Raw genomic sequence first — 17,632 nt, forward strand, 5'->3', positions numbered from 1 at the left:
AGTGGCAATTTGATGCCACTTTTACATAGAACAAAACAAAACATATACTTTAGAATCAATAGTTAAACACACATAATCTTAAAAACAGTTACATTAAAAGGCATATTCTAGGAGCCATTCCATAAATTGCACTATTCCATAGTCACTTATTTTGCAGATTGCTTGGTGCATTGCAGATTACTGTCCAAAGACTTGGTCCGACAACGTGTCTTCACTTTCTTTCTGGCGGTCCGGAGAGAGGGAGCGGATCTAATTTCACTGGGGGAGGGAGTTCCTTAGCCAAGGGGCCACCACTGAGAAGGCCCTGTCTCTCGTCCCCACCAATTGTATCTGTGAAGGAGGTGGGACCAAGAGCAGGGTCTCCCCAGAAGATCTTAATCTCTGAGGTGGTTCATAGAGGGAGATACGTTCGGACAAGTAAGCTGGGCCAGAACCGTTTAGAGCTTTATAGGCTAAAGCCAGCACTTTGAATTGTGCTCAGTAGCAAACTGGCAGACAATGGAGCTGCCACAGCAGGGGAGTTGTGTGCTCCCTGCACCCCACTCCAGTTAGAAATCTGGCTGCCATCGTTGGACCACTTGAAGTTTCTGAACAGTCTTCAAAGGCAACCCCACATAGAGTTCACTGCAGTAGTCTATTCTCGGTGTAACAAAAGTATGGACTACCTTGCCCAAGTCTGAATTCCCAAGGTACAGGCGCAACTGGTGCACAAGTTTTAATTGTGCAAAAGCTCCCCTGGCCACTGCTGAAACCTTAGGTCTCATCTCCAAGATATGTAATTAAGTTCATACAGTATTTGTGGATTTCAATAGCTTCTCTGTGTAGTCTGACATGGTGGTTGTTCAATTAGGTAAAGGTAAAGGTTTTCCCCTGACATTAAGTCCAGTCGAGTCTGACTCTGGGGTGTGGTGCTCATCTCCATTTCTAAGCTAAAGAGCCAGTTTTGTCCGTAGACGCCTCCAAGGTCATGTGGAGCGGAGCGATACCTATTGATCTACTTACATTTGCATGTTTTCGAACTGCTAGGTTAGCAGAAGCTGGGGCTGCCAGCAGAAGCTCGTGCCACTCCCTGGATTCGAACCTGCAACCTTTTGGTCAACAAGCTCAGCAGCTCAGCGCTTTAAACCACTGCACCACCAGTAAATAAAGAACAACAGGGCCAGTTAACACCTCCCAACAAAGAACTCTTGTCTGTTTGAGGCAAGTGTAAATGTTGCAATGACCCAGTTTGATTCCCCTTACCTGGGGGAATCAAGCTGGACAACTGCAACATTCACACTTGCCTCAAACAGACAAGAGTTCTTTCTGAAGATGCAGGCAAAACGTCAGGAGAGAATGCTTCTGGAACATGGTCATACAGCCCGGAAAACGCACAGTAACCCAATGTAGGATAATGAGGGATGTTTGGATTTTTACAAAAGGCAAATAATTACTCTTAAGTATGAACATAGCTAATGGGAGACTCAAATTTGCCCTTCAAAAAGAGCTTTTCTGAGCTCCACTTATTGCAATAGGCTTAGATTCACTTGGGGCCCTTACACACAGCCCTCTATTCCAGAATATCAAGGCTGAAAATCCCACAATATCTCCTTTGAACTGGGTTATCTGAGTATGTGAGATTTCTTGCCTTGATATTCTGGGATAGAGGGCTTTGTGGAAAGGCTCTTAAACAACATGCAATAATAACTTCGAACTGGTCAGGATTTCCCAAATTGTAGAGAACAGAGGCGGGCTGAGCGGATGCAGAACGTTGTTTTCGACAGAAGCGTTTCCCTCCGGAAGACCAACTGGGTTGCTCCTGCTTCCCGCCGTTGCCCGGCAACGCCTTGACGGCTCGTCCAGCTTGGCGGGGACGCCGCTGAAATCGGTCCGCCTGCTGCGGAAACCCGGAGGCTGAGGAGGACAAGCGGCCGGCTCCTCCTGAGAGAGAGAGCCATGCTGGGCCAGGAGGGCGGCCTCTCGTTGACCATTGCCCAGGTCGTGCAGCGGCTGAAGGGCTCCGGGTTCCACGCCCAGCTGGAAAGACAGGCCCGGGTGAGGATGCTGGGGCTGCCCGCCCTTCAGGCTCCGCCTCGCGTGAGGCTTTCTCTCCCTCCTTCAATGGCTCTGACCTGCCCTGCCTCGCCCCTTCAGGCGCCTTCTCCCCGCATCGTCCTTACTCCTCTTTTGTTGGCTGTTATGCCTTTTTATTTCTATCCCGCCCATCCCTTTGGAGCCTTGCCTCCCTCCTTCTTATCTTGTCTTCATCACCATCAGCACATAGAGAAATAATATAGCATGCTTCCGTTATATTATTAGAGATAGATAGACTGGGATAGTGATTTGAGCGTTGGACTAATAATAATAATAATAATAATAATAATGAATTGATGAACTGTCTCTCCTTGCAGCTCATTCAAACAAGAGATGAAGCTCTATTAAAAGACACACAAGAATATTTTTGTGTGTGTGTGTCAGGAGCGACTTTCGAAACTGCAAGTCGCTTCTGGTGTGAGAGAATTGGCCACCTGAATTTAGTATTTATTTATTTACCATATTTGTATACCACTCTTCTCAGCCCTTAGGCGACTCAGAGCGGTTTACAACAGTTTAGATATACACAATACAAAATCATTAGGCATTTAAAAGCAATAGCATCACAAGTCATTAAACATCAGTATCAATACATCAATATAACAAACCTAGGTTCTCGACTAAGCAGTGTGATTGATTGACTGATCATTGGAACATGGAATAGTGAATAACGAGTTTGGATTCTGATTTCATTGATGAGACCTGATGGATTTGCTATATTGTATTGTCGAAGGCTTTCGTGGCTGGAATCACTAGGTTCTTGTGGGTTTTTTTCGGGCTATAGAGCCATGTTCTAGAGGCATTTCTCCTGACGTTTCGCCTGCATCTATGGCAAGCATCCTCAGAGGTAGTGAGGTCTGTTGGAAATAGGACAATGGGTTTATATATCTGTGGAATGGCTGGGGTGGGGCAAAGAGCTTTTCTCTGCTGGAGCTAGGTGTGAATGTTTCAACTGACCACCTTCATTAGCATTTGAAGGCCTGCCTGAGCCTGGGAAAATCTCTTGCTGAGAGGTGTTAAGATGTGCCTGGTTGTTTCCTCTCTTAACACATCTTAGTAGATAGATAGATACACACACACACACTGTTTAAAACCACCTAATTCCTATGATCAGGATACCAGCATTATAAATTATAGTTTTAATAACAATTTAAAGGCCTGTCCGATAAGGTGGTTGATACTCTTAGCCATTTTCAAAAGTCTGCTTAAATAGCCAGGTTTTCAACTCCTTCCTGAAAGTTATGAGGATAGGTGCTTGTCTAATTGGGACTCAGGGCAATTTCCATCAAAGTGGCAAACATTCAATGCCATAATAAAATAGACAAACAACAAATCAATCAACACAATACATAACAAGACGGGTCTTCAATTGTTTTTCAAATTCCGACTTCTCATTTAGCTGTCGGAGCTCTTCTGACAGATCATTCCACAGCCTTGGAATAGCCACCCCTCAAAAGACCTAAGTGTATGGGGCGGATTGTACAGAAAAAGACAATCCTCTGTCTGTCTGTCTGTCTGTCTCTCTCTCTCTCTATATATATATATGGATGAAGTGTCAGGAAGGCTAATTTTTATCAACTGGAGTGATGTGCAATATGATCAACGTATATTGTTTTCAAAATTAATATATATGTTTATCGTTTTATGTTTATATATGTTAACTTCTGTTTTGTTCTATAATATGTTTGGAAGCTACTTTGGGTCCCTTTGTGGGAGAAAAGCGGGATATAAATAAAGATGATTTATTATTGTTATTATTTTATTATTTTAGATAACCTTTACCCAAACCATGTAGGGCTTTAAAGGTCAAAACCAACACTTTGCCCAGAAATTAATTGGCTGCTGGTAGAGTGACTTTATATTCACTCCTGATTTTCCTCCTTGTAACCAATCTTGCTGCTGTATTTTGAACCAACTGGAGTATCTGAACTTGGTACAGAGGAAATCCAATGTAAAGCATATTGCAAAAGTCCAACCTCAAGGTTACCAATGCATGTACTACCATTTTTTGGTACTCATATTTCATGAAGGGGCACAGTGTAAGTCCAATCTACACTGCCCATCTAATGCAGGGCTTCTTCAACTTATATGACTTGCAACCTCTTTCCACCCAATAAATGTTTACGTGGCCCCAGATATGTTTAGGTATATAAAATAGGCATAAAAACCAAACATTTATTGATAACAATTCTGCATTTGTAAGGCTTGCTAAATAGGCTGATTCCCTTTTCATGAAGTACAGTTGTAGAATCCATTGTAAATGCTGCATGTTGTTGCTGTTTTGAAACTGAATAAAATGGTCTATATAGACTCAGGAAATCAGGGTCTGATTTCCTGCTTGGGTGTGGCAGCCCACTGCGTGACCTTGGGCAAGACACACAATCTAAGCCAAAGAAAACTGTAATCGGGGTTGCCTTTTAAGTCAGAAAGGACTTGAAGAGATATCATAGCATCAATATATTTAAAGTGCTTCTTATAAATCCTGAATGGACCAGTGTTGGTAGCCATACACAGTGCAGAGTACTCAGTGCAGCTGGGTGAGGGGCTTGTTCTAAACCTTACGAAATTTGATTCCCCAAGGTGTTAGGAAAATATATACTTTCATGTGCCTTTTATCCAGAGTCAAAGAGGTGGGACTGACATTTACCTGTTGAAGTTATCAGGCATATAGTAATTTGCTGACTTGCCCATAGTTTTGGAATGTGATGCTGCTTGCCAATGTGCCTACTTGAGAAAAAAAATAAGCATGTGACAGCACCTTCCCTAAGAACTGGTTTCAGGTTGCTTCTTGTTTTTCTTTCTTTAACTGGGTACTCCGCACCTGTCTCTTTGATCATTGGTGTACACTTGCTTTCGAAGGCATGGTATTGACAAGCAAATATGCCTACTCCTTGCTACCATCACTTTTTATCTGAAATGGGTGAGTGGCAATGGCAAGAGGATGGTCTCACATCCTTCCACGAGTGAATAGAGGAGGCTACTCTTAATGGTTTCTCAGTTGTTCCCTTTTTAGCTTCTCTGGGTAGTTGGATAGTAATTTATTTTTTAATTTATTTCAAATATTTCTACCCCGCCCGTCTCACCCCGAGGGGGACTCATAGAAAACAGTGTTTGTGATAGCTTTAAATTGTGTAACATGGGATATAGCTATATTGGTGACTTTGTATGTTCCATGTTCAGAGGCATTAAGTGTTGAAATACCAATTTCTGGTGTTTGGGCAGGGGTTCTTCCTTTTATACTCTGCTTTCCTGAATTTCCCCAGGAGGATCTAATTGGCTACAGCTCTAAAAGCAGATTATTTAATGAGATGAGCCTTTGATTGATCTGGCAAGAAACAAAGAGCAGTGCAACCAAGTACTGACTATGTTTATCCAGAAATACATCACAGTGATTTGGACATTACATTTTTTTGTTTACCTCCACATAAGATAAAACATATGTATACAGGTTGAGCATCCAAAGACACATATTTAAAATACTTTAAAATCCAAAATTGTCCGCATAGATGAATGAAATAGTGACAACTTTGCTTTTTGATGCTTCAATGTATATAGAAGTTTCATGCAGAAAATGATTTAAAATATAGTATGAAATTACTATGTTAGGTGTATATTAAACATAAATGAATTTTATCTTTAAACTTGGGTCCCATCTTGAAGATATCTCATTACGTTCACATATACAAATACAGGTATTGCAACCCCCCCCCCCCAAAAAAAAACCCCTACCCTAACATACATTTCCTTTTTTTCTATCAGCATTATATCTGTTGATATTAAAAACCACTGGCATCATCTTTGGGCTCCATTGCAGTCACTGACAAATTGTTTGCTCAAAATCTGATTTTTGTTTAGTTTTGTTTTTTGTACTTCTCTTTCATTGCATCAAGGTTGCCTTGGCTGTTTCGCTTGACTGTTCTCAGGAGTTTGTGGAAAATCTGTCATGCTTGGTGAAATACCATCAAGTTCTTTTCTAACTTGTTTCCACTGATACGTAAAATGTCCTTCTCAGCCAGTTCCTGTGACTGAAAATATATCCTTATGCATTGGCATTTTCTAGCAGCAGATATGAGATGCAGTTGTTCTTCTGAATATATAATGAACAACTAGCTACTTGGCAATGATATTCACTCATTCATACGTTCATTCATAATTTTGGCTGGAGCAGTGTAATGGTTTCCCAAGAACTCTTTCAAGTAGAAGTAACAATGATAGCTTGAAATAGATCTTAAAACATAGCAGCCTATTTTTGATTTATTTTTTTTGCTATCAGTGTGCATATACTAAATATTTTGCTTAGTTGATTAAATATGGAACTTGTATCACAAATTGGAATGGCATGTGCAGTGGCAATGCGTGGTGAGGAAGATGTTAATTTGAGACAAGAGCTCCAAGTGCTAAAATATTTTCAACAAAATAAAGGATATCAAATGAGCTCCAGCCAATTTGATAGGCGATTTTACAATGTATTTTCCAATACAAAAACTGCATGTGCAGAATTAACATTTTGGATATTAATTCGAATAAGAATATAGTATAGTATGCAGGATAGTATTTCTTCACTACTTTTTTAAAGTTCCTGAGAACCTTTGATACCCCTCCACTTCTATGACTTTGGAGGGAAAACACAATGGCAAGAATCCTAGTTTTCATTTGCCATGGTATAACTTGAGGTTTCATATATATATGATCCTGAAATAATAATAATCCATTTGTATTACAACAAGTCTGACACCCAACAGTTCATTCTGCTTTGTTTTCATTAGATTACCTGACATCTCCAGATAGTCACCATGGTGTAGTGATTTTGTATTAGGACTCTAAGAAATTAGGATTCAGTTCTCTCTTCAGCCATGAAAACTCACCTTTCAAGACAATGGCACATTTCTTTGAATATTTTTTTTGCCATGAAAATCTTATAGTAGGATAGCCAGAGGTTAGAATGGACTTGAAAGCACATAAAAAATAAAACTTGTCTGAACATACTGGTATATGTCTTTAACTGAAGGACTCCTTGTATACTCAATAATAATAATAATCATCATCATCATCATCATCATCATCATCTTTATTTATAGACCGTCCTATCTCCCCGAAGGGACTCAGATTGGTTTGCAACAAACATGGCAAACATTCAATGTCAAAAGAAAAACCATATAAACAATTTACATCAGGACAAAACACATTAGACAGTATAAAACAACATAACTAGAACATGGCCATATAGCCCGAAAAAACCTACAACAACCCAGTGATTCTGGCCATGAAAGCCTTCGACAAAACATAACTATAACTTAAAATCAAAATAGCAAGAAATAAAAATAGAAAAAATAAGAAATAAAGTAAAAATAGAAAAAAATATAAGAAAACGGATAAAACACACTAAAAATAAAATATGTACTCATTAGACGTTGTAGCTCTCAGGCAGCATTTTGCATATTTAATTAGAATTTTCATCCATGATGACTGAATATGCTTTGTTCACAAATCACTGGATTTAGTGTAAAACTGTAAAGCATAAGTAGCATGAAATTTTTGGCTTACATACTATAGTATTGTCTATACTTATGTTGATTGATCAGCATGAAGATGTTCAGGTTTCTTCAGTATTGTTGAAGAGGAAGCTTCTGTCAGCAATGGTTCTGGGTTTGAGCACAATTTTTAACTACAGTAATCTGCAGATCTTTTGACAGTGAGAAGGAATCTGTGCAGAAGAAATGTTAGTTTAAATTGTTCAACTGTTTCTCTATGTCAGTGGTTCTCAAAGTGTACTCAGTGAAGCCCTTGGAGCTCCACGAAGCATACTGAGGGACTCCATGGCATCTTCCATTGAAATACTGTTAAGTTTATCTTGATTAAACTTGTTCTTCATATTAAATATTGTATTTTTCAATCTTTCTTTTTCTTTTTTGCATTACAAACAAGATATGTGCAGTGTGCATAGGAATTTGTTCATGTTTGTTTTTCAATTAGTTCACACAAATACTCTCCATCCATTTGCCACTGGCCCAATTCATCTGTCAAATGTTAAAACATCAAAGACTTTTCCCATGCCTGATATATACATTATATATAATAGAATATATAATATAATCTATAAACTTTTTTGAGGGCTCCATGAGAAATGTTTGCTTCAAAAAGGGCTCTGCAGCTGAAAAGGTTTGAGAAACCCTGCTCTAGCTGTTTGCATTGTAGGTAGTTGTACAGTTTGTCCTTCCACTTAAAAATATCTTTGACAGCGTTTCCAGTCATTTTCATTATCTTTTGGCCAATTTCCTTAGCTAGGTCAGCAGCGATGTTTTCTGAAACAACCATTCCTGTAGATATATAGTGGTTGGTATGATTGATTGTCCAGTTGCATCTTTTTTAATTGAGTTTTTTCCTCAACAAACAGTGTAGCTAGGAACATAGCCAGGCTATTAGGAAGATAATAATTTTCAACATCCTCTGTAGAAAGCTTGTCATACAAGTTGAAGCTATTTTTATTTGCTTGGATACCCTTAATATCTCCTTGGATCATTTTTGTTGTAACTGTTATTACATTCAGTTTTTCTTCCTGTGTATTGCACTGATCTTTTGGTTTGTAGAATCCCTGCAGTATAATGGATGGTTTTCTTTTAACAATTTCAGCATGATATTTGCTATATACAGTGCCTTGCAGAAATGTTCACCTCCAAGATGTTTGATTTTTCCATTTTGTTGTTGTTGTGCTGCAATCTGGAGTTGAAACTTACTGACATTAATACCACTTGATGTAGCAAACACTGTGAGATTGCAAAATATTTTTACTGTGACTTGGAAGTTTAATAAACAAAATCATACTGGCACTTCTTGATCGTATAAGTATTATTTTCCAGGAAAAAAGATGTTTGGCAAGATACCTTTGTAAGCAGTTGCTGTATACTTGTAATCAGGGCTGTAGCTGGGGTGGTGGTGGTGGTTAAGTATTCAGCTGCAACCAGGTCTGTATCTGTTAACCCCCCCGGAAATGTTTCAGTTTTTTTAAAAACTGGTTTACTCATGAATTTTAACTGGTTAACCAAATCCCCATGCTAAGTCTATGAGAGCAAAAAATTAAACAAGTCCCTCCAGAACTACAAGCGCTATCTCAAACAAATTTTGACAATTCATAAACACTGTAATTACTTGCAGCAACAGCCGATATAGTGGAAGCAACCAAGTTTGCCCACCCATAACTGGCAGGCAAAGCCTAAGGCATTGGGGGGGGGGGGGGATTTGAAGGCCCTCATGAAGGAGACCGGACTTGGTGGGGGTAGTTGACAGGGGTGGAACTGCAGGCTATATAAGGCTGCTCTGCCCCCCCCCCCTGCTGTGTTCTTTGCTTCAGTGTGAGGTAGGAGGCATTTCCTAAGGGGGATTAGGCTTTTTCCTCCTGCCCCCCCCCTTTTCCAGATAGTAGGGTTCACATCCTTGAAGTGACTGGACTGACCTTGAAGGAGCTGAGGGTGGTGACGGCCGACAGGGAGCTCTGGTGTGGACTGGTCCATGAGGTCACGAAGAGTCAGAGACGACTGAACGAATGAACAAAGGGTTCCCATTGCTATGCCTATATATTGGTCGATTTCAACTCTTAAACATTTGAAAACATACGTAAGAAGCACAATGGGGCAAGAAAGACTTGCACTCTTGAGTTTTCACTGAAATTTATCAATAGATCCTGATTTATGTCAAAGTGTATTGACTCAGTTTTCAAGTGTTTCCAACAGACATTGTGGTATTCTTTTGTAAGTATAAATTGCCAATTAACAATAATTTTCAGTTATTTTAAGACTTGAAACTTTGTAACTAAAATAGAAAATTTATTTAATTAAGTCTATATAAAATATAAAATGAACCATACTACTTAAATTATTTTGTGTTATGAAACCATCCTTCATGATTTGCTAAAAACACCCCCCCCCCCCAATTTGTTCTGGCTATGGCCCTGCCCGTAAATGTTAGTTTTTCTTTATAAAGTTGCTCCAGCTCTAATAGGTTACAATCTAAGAGTTACATGATGACCATTGAAATCTTGTAACAATTTCCCAGTTGGATTGAGATCTGGAGTTTGGCTGGGCCTTTCTTCATGTTAAACCTTTCCTGTGTTGCTTCAGTTGTGTGTTTAAAGATTTTGTGCTGCATGAAGGTGAACCTTCAGTCCTCCATAATGACTCTGTATTGAGCCTCATCCCTCTTACCCTCAATTCTGGACCAGTTTCCCAGTGCCTGCTGAGAAAAAGCATCCCCTACCACACACACACACACACACACATTGCAGTGCTACCATCATGTCTCATAATATCAAGGCAGTGAACAATATTGGCTTGTTCCACACAAAGCATTTTGCAGAAATCTAAACATTCCAATTTTGGTGTCATTAGTTTGTCCACGTGTTTGCTGTGACTTCAACATGAGTATTTGCAAACTGCAAATGACCTTTCATGAGAGGTTGATTCAACAATGACTTTTTAAAAACCTTTCTTCCAGAAAGCTTGGAGTTTTAGAGACTTTGATTTTTTAAAAAATCTGATTTACTCATAATAAATAAGTTATACAGATTACAAAAACTAACATTGATACAAAACATACAATAAATTCATTAAACAATCATATATTTATACATGTAATATCTACATGCACCCACCGCCTATGGAACATATATATATCCTTAATGTTAATAATTGTTATATTGATCTCTTCTCCAAAATGCTAGTGCATGTTAATTTGGTCTTATTCCTTTTTCTTTGACAAATATATGTTCTAAGAATTTACCCCAAAATCATGTCTTATTGTTAACCCCTTTTTACATTTCACAACTTGGTTTATTGTTTATTGCGATGTTCCATACCTCTTTATACCAATAATCAATATTGTAATCATAATTTTCTTTTCAGTTGTTGGCTCTAACTACTCTTAAAATAATAACTAAAATATTATTAATTCGTTCTTTTGCCATTTTAGTCTTATATCTCCAAAATTTAATAAAAATGCTATATTTGGATTTTTTTGTAGATTAATCAATAGTATACCATTAATTTCAACAAATACTTTCCCCCAAATTTCTTCTAGCTTTTCACATTCCCAATATAAATGTATATAACTCCCAGTGTACTTATTGCACCTCCAACAATTTTGTAAATTGTCTCTATTATAATAACTTAACATTATTGGAGTCATGTATCTCCCTATATACACCATCTCAGAGATTAAGAGCATCTGGGGAGGTCCTGCTCTTGGTTCCATCTCCTTTGCAGGTGCAGTTGGTGGGGACGAGGGGCAGGATTTTCTCAGTGGTGGCCCCTTGCTCCCTCCCCAGCAAAATCAGGTCAGCCCCCCTCCCTCCTGACCATCAGGAAGCAAGTAAAAACAAGGCTCTGGGATGGAGTTTTTGGCCAATAATGCTGTGCAATAAGTAAAGTAGACTTAGGTGCAATAACGACCGGGAGGGCCTTTGACTATGTCCTCAGATTAATGTTTTATTGTTTTTAAGTTGTTTTAATGTACATGTCTATTTTGTATCGTCTGTTGATGGCATCAAATTACTGGCAATTATAAGACCACTCTGAGTCCCCTTTGGGATTGAGAAGGGTGAGATATAAATATAATAAATACATAAAATTTAAAAATAAATGTAAAATCTCCAAATTGTTTTATAACAATTCTCTTTAATTCTCACAGATATATTTTTCATAATTCTTTGTTTCCAAATTTGTAACTATTTCTCCTCTGTAATATTGATTCCTAAGTCCCTTTCCCATTCATTTTTTGTTCCGAATAGTATTGGATGACTTTCTATCATTATTTTATAAATTCTACTTATTAATCCTTTTGTTACTTAATTTGTGCCATTCTGCTTTAATTGGAGAATTGGAATTATTCAGTCGTCTGATCAATGATTCCCGGGTCTTGTTTTGGTTCCTATAATCTTCTTCAGAGTTGGCCTCTAGTTTCTGTCCCTTACTAATGATATTCTTATCTCATCCCTGATATAATGGATAGCCTTTTCAAGACACATTTGTATTTAAGGCATATTCTTCCCCCTTTTTTTAAAAAAATAACAGTTTAATGTTAATTTCAGAAACATTCATATCTAAGAGGTTTTATTTTTTTAAAACACCCCAAATCTGCCTTGATTGAATAATTCTGCAATATGTTGTCCTTTACTTTTTGATTGTCTATTTGGATTCCATGCATCTATTTGTTTAGGTGCTCTCCAATGAACTGGATTTAGGTGACACTAGAATTTTAATTTGACTATATATGCTATTGGAATTATATATTGGTTGACTGCGTTCAGCTATTTATGGGTCATTTGGGACATTTGGAGACAGCAGATTACACCAAAGCTTATTTAAGCATGTCACAGCAAAGAGAGTGAAATATATACAGACAAGCAATATCAATTTATTTTTCTTTATTTTTCTCTATTTGATGTCGTGGCACAATAAAACAGTTTGTACATTCACAGTATGACTATCTTGTGTGCCTGAAGTAATAATAATAATATCAGTTAAATCTACCTCAGTTCCAGTGTATAATAAAATGCAGAAAAGTCAAATGAGTATTTAAATACTTTGCAAGGCACTATATCTTTATAATAATAATTTCACCCATAAAGTACTGAAGCCTTTGCTTTGTGTTTCTGTTACTTATGTGACTCTTACACAACCAACTGTGTATGTGTAAATGAAAAACATTCATGTGATCAGTTATGATGATAGTTATCTTAATGTTTTTCTAAGATATGGCTTTCAGACAAACCTCATGGTTAATGGCTTCCCATTTTGAAATTCTGTTCAGGTCCAGATGTTTTTGCAAAGAAGAATAGAACATGCCTACCTGTTCAGAAATTTGTGTTACAAACATAATGTATCATGACATGCAAATCTAATACCAAAGATCTCAGCTGTTATATACACATTGTCTACTTATTTGTGTGTGTGTGATTCATACAAATCTCCAGTGCTCTTGTCAAGCTGTATGGCAAAGATTTAGAAAAGCTTTTATGCTTCCAGTGTGCTGCAAAATTATTAACAGTAATTTCACACAGAAAAGGTAACATTTCTTGAATCAGAAGCTGTCTTATTTGGAGGCAGTGTGAGCATCTGCATCTGTTGAGCTTTATCCAACCATTCATCTCTTTTGGCAGAACCAATACAGCACCTGTCTGTACTCATCGCTTTGCCCACAATAATCGTAAACTGAATTATTTGCTTGTGCTTTTTAAACATTCTTCTCTTCCATGACTTATATTTACCTGCAAAGCTTATTTTTTACAATTTCTCTCTATTTTTATATAAGATTTTTTTTTGTGGTTGATCTTTTCAATCTAGTTATTTTATATTCTCAAACAAAACATGATGTTTGTAAGGTGTTATCATGCCATATTTCTGTAGATATCAGTAATACAGAATGTTTTATCTGGAAAATCATGTGTTTTGGAAATTAGATTTTTTTTTTTTAAAAAAAAAGGCCAGTTAGATACTGCCAGTTTGCACTTATACATTTCTGTTTCTTTAGAGCCCCCCTATTTGGTTTCCTCCATCTGCTCACTTGCCCTTTCTACATTACAGTAATAGTAACACACACTTCCTTGCGGCCTCGCCTCAAACTGAGTTATTGGCAGGGCCATTTTACATCCTCTCAAACGTACACATATTCATGCACATAATTTCTTATACTCCATACCAGTATTCCTCCAGTTTATCTATGCTGTTCATTCCTTTTATTTAACTGTGTCTGCATCCCTATTCATGTTTATTAGTAAGACCTATTTAATACAGTGGGGCTTCAAGGGTGACAAACATAGGTTTGTGTCAAGTGAGGTCTTCAGAGTCTGTATATTGGTTTTAGAAGCCTCTTAGACTTTGGGAATGACTGTTTTGACATTAGAGTTATAACATGTTGGTGACTTCTATTGTAAATAGTTTTTTTTACCTAACTTATGTTGATGTATGTGCATTTGTTTTATTTTGTGAATTGTTCTGGGAAGGGGATGACTGTGTTTTTTAGTTGACAAGAACACTTTCATGCATAGTTAATAGGATATAAACAATGGACATGCATGTGTGAGTATGATGTGAAGGGAATAATCTTGATGTTTGATACAGCCGTGTTAGTGCATTCACCAGAATCATTAGGAATGGCTAAAAGAACATCAAGCTGATTCATTCTCACAAAACTTCAGTCTCCCTAGTGTTTACTTCTGATCCAGCATGTCCGTGTAAAATGGTAACACTGAAGGATTTTCATTAGTCAGATTTAGATGATTTTTAGAAGCTAAAGTACAAAAAGGAAGGTTCTGTTTTTCTTGATGTGAATTTTCATTGTCATATTTCTTTCTCTCTTTGAATTGAGACATTCACATTCTGAATAACTTTTAGCTCTATATGAAATAGCACATCTTGGACCAATGACAATAAAATGATAGAATAACAGGTCTCTGTGTCCCCATGGCCGCTCCAGTGTAGACTTTCTCTGTGTTTATCTATATATATAAATCTGTTAGGTTGGTTCAACCGGACAGCAAAACTCCACAACCCCCCAACGAAACTGTACCAAAATTGCCATGCCCATAACACAACCCACGAGGTACAAACATATCTACTCAAAATGAAAAACAACACAACAACACACTCACAAAACGGCAAAACAACAAAACTCAAAAAACCCCAACGAAACTTAACCAAAATTGCCATGCCCATAACACAACTCACAAGGTACAAACATATCTACTCAAAATGAAAAACAACACAACAACACACTCACAAAACGGCAAAACAACAAAACTCAAAAAACCCCAACGAAACTTAACCAAAATTCCCATGCCCATAACACAACCCACAAGGTACAAACATATCTACTCAAAATGAAAAACAACACAACAACACACTCACAAAACGGCAAAACAACAAAACTAAAAAAAAAACCAACGAAACTTAACCAAAATTGCCATGCCCATAACACAACCCACAAGGTACAAACATATCTACTCAAAATGAAAAACAACACAACAACACACTCACAAAACGGCAAATCAACACAACTCACAAACCCCCCAACGAAACTTAACCAAAATTGCCATGCCCATAACACAACCCATAAGGTACAAACATATCTACTCAAAATGAAAAACAACACAACAACACACTCACAAAACGGCAAAACAACTGAGCATGCGCATTGGTGCCCAGCCGCAAGTTCCCTGGCGCGCGCACACAGTTCCCTGTGCGGAAGCCATGCCCACTCCAAGCCCCGCCACGCCGCTTCCCGCACACCCCCCCCCTGCCGCACGCACACACACAACCCCACGCTCCATCACTCCCCCCGCCACACACACACACGCAACCCTACTCTCCATCACTCCCCCCACCACCACGCACACACGCGCAACCCCACTCCCCCCGCTGCCGCACACACACGCAACCCCACGCTCCATCACTCCCCCCACCGCCACACACACATGCGCAACCCCACTCCCCCCGCTGCCGCACACACACACGCAACCCCATGCTCCATCACTCCCCCCGCTGCCGCACACACACACACACAACCTCACGCTCCATCACTCGCCTGCCCCAATCTTACCTCCTTTTACTTCACGCCACCTCCAAACCCCACCCCGCCCCTTCCTGCCCTGTCAAAATCCAGGAAAGACAGGAAGGAAGGAAAGAAGGAAGAAAGAGAAAGGGAGATAAAGAAAAGGGGGAAGGAAGGAAAGTTAGAGAAAGAAGGAAGAAGAAAAGGAAAGAAAAGGAAAGATGGAAGGAAAGAAAAGAGAGACAGCAGAAGAGAAAGAAAAAGGGGGAAGGAAGGAAAGAGGTAGAGAAGGAAGAAATGAGAGACAGAGGGAGGGAAAGAAAAAGGGGGAAGGAAGAAAGGAGAGAAGGAAAGAAAAAAGGGAATGAAGGAAGGAAAGAGGGAGTGAAGGAAGGGGGAAGATGTAGAGAAAGAGGGAGGGAAGGAAAGAAGGAAAGAGAGAAGGAAGAAAAGAGACCAGAAGAGAAAGAAAAAGGGGGAAGGAAGGAAGGGGAGAAGGAAAGAAAAAAGGGAATGAAGGAAGGAAAGAGGGAGTGAAGGAAGGGGGAAGATGTAGAGAAAGAGGGAGGGAAGGAAAGAAGGAAAGAGAGAAGGAAGAAAAGAGACCAGAAGAGAAAGAAAAAGGGGGAAGGAAGGAAAGAGATAGAGAAGGAAGAGGAGAAGGAAAGATGGGAGAGAAGGAAGGAATGAGGGAAAGAAGGAGAGAAAGAGGGAAGGTTGGCCACAGCAACACGTGGCGGGTAAAGGTTGTTATTTCTATGATTATTATGATGCTATTATTCCTATGAGACCCTTTTAGGGGGAATGGGAGAGGTGTCAGGTCCCAGAGGCAATGCATTGCATTATTGTTATTGTTATGATGGTGGTGAAATAAAAGGAAATAAAAAGAGAAAGAAGGAAGCAAACAGGGAGGGAAGAAAGGCAAAGGAAGGAAGGGGGAGGGAATGAAGGAAAGAGAGAAGGATGAAACCAAGTAGTGAAAGAAGGAAAGAAAGAAGGAGGTAGAGAAGGAAGAAAGGAGAGAAAGGGGGAGGAAAAGGGGGAAGGAATAGGTAGGTACCTCTCTTTCATAATAGTCCAGATATCTACCTTAACTTTGATAAGTTTTACTATAGGCCACAGCAACGCGTGGCAGGGCATAGCTAGTTTATCTATATATTCACACACATACACATACACAGTTTACCTTGTTATCAAGGGATCCTACAGATTTCACTATTTATGGCTTGAAAATATTTTCTCCCCCTTCCCCACAAAAATTACAAGGGCAAACCATGTCATTTTGTCATTTTGTTTACTTTGGCATCGTATAAAATAGGACTTCAGCATCCACAGATTTTGTTATTGGGGGGGGATCAAAACAAAGCCCAGTGAATATGAAAGGCTCACTGTATACACATATACAGGTGTGCATGAGAGAGATTCCTTATAAAGTCAAAGCCATTAAGGCATTTACATCGTAATGATGTCCCTTTATGCTGAAACAAGGGGAGTCTGTTCTTATTGAAGAATAAATCTAATTGGCTTCTTCTGTGTAATAGCTTAGGCTAAATCCAGTTCTTCTTATGCTTGGCATTATAAATTATAGATATTAAACTTTTCATATTTTTATTTTCCATCACATCATAAGCTCATCACAATTCTTAAAATTATATCTGATAATCATCACCATCAGTTTATTGTACTTTATGTCTAGCTGCTGGTGGATTTAAGTTAGCAGGTCTTCTTGAAAATTGTAGTATTCTTTCTCAGTTAATCTCATTTTCCATTTAACTGAGTGGTTTAAACATATCTCTGCTATGAATCTTTTTCTCAGCTGAAGTCTGAGATGTCGAAAATGATTGTATTTGTAAACACAACATTATACATAAACATAAAGTATAATAACTAATTCACAAAAACCCATCCTTTAAATTTCTGTGAAAATGTTGTATTGATTGTGTAGTTGCACCTACTGATAATGGGATAAATGTTCGCAGCACAGGTTTCTAAATTGGGTACAGCTTTGAATACATTGAAC

The 17,632-nt window shown here is 38.5% G+C and overlaps 1 protein-coding gene across 2 annotated transcripts in view; it reads left to right on the plus strand.

Annotated features, from left to right (window-relative positions):
* Positions 1-1,815: 1,815 nt before the first annotated feature.
* Positions 1,816-17,632, plus strand: part of TBC1D19 (TBC1 domain family member 19) — an 89,657-nt gene continuing 73,840 nt past the window's right edge. Inside the window, exon 1 of one of the 2 annotated variants that reach the window (XM_067468998.1) lies at positions 1,816-2,034. In XM_067468998.1, the coding sequence (XP_067325099.1) occupies positions 1,936-2,034 (99 nt within the window). In that variant the 5' untranslated portion in view covers positions 1,816-1,935. The remainder of the gene's footprint in view (positions 2,035-17,632) is intronic. The other variant, XM_060777858.2, reaches the window with a different exon arrangement.

The sequence above is a fragment of the Anolis sagrei genome, chromosome 5 (assembly GCF_037176765.1).
Source record: "Anolis sagrei isolate rAnoSag1 chromosome 5, rAnoSag1.mat, whole genome shotgun sequence".
Taxonomy (NCBI): domain Eukaryota; kingdom Metazoa; phylum Chordata; class Lepidosauria; order Squamata; family Dactyloidae; genus Anolis; species Anolis sagrei.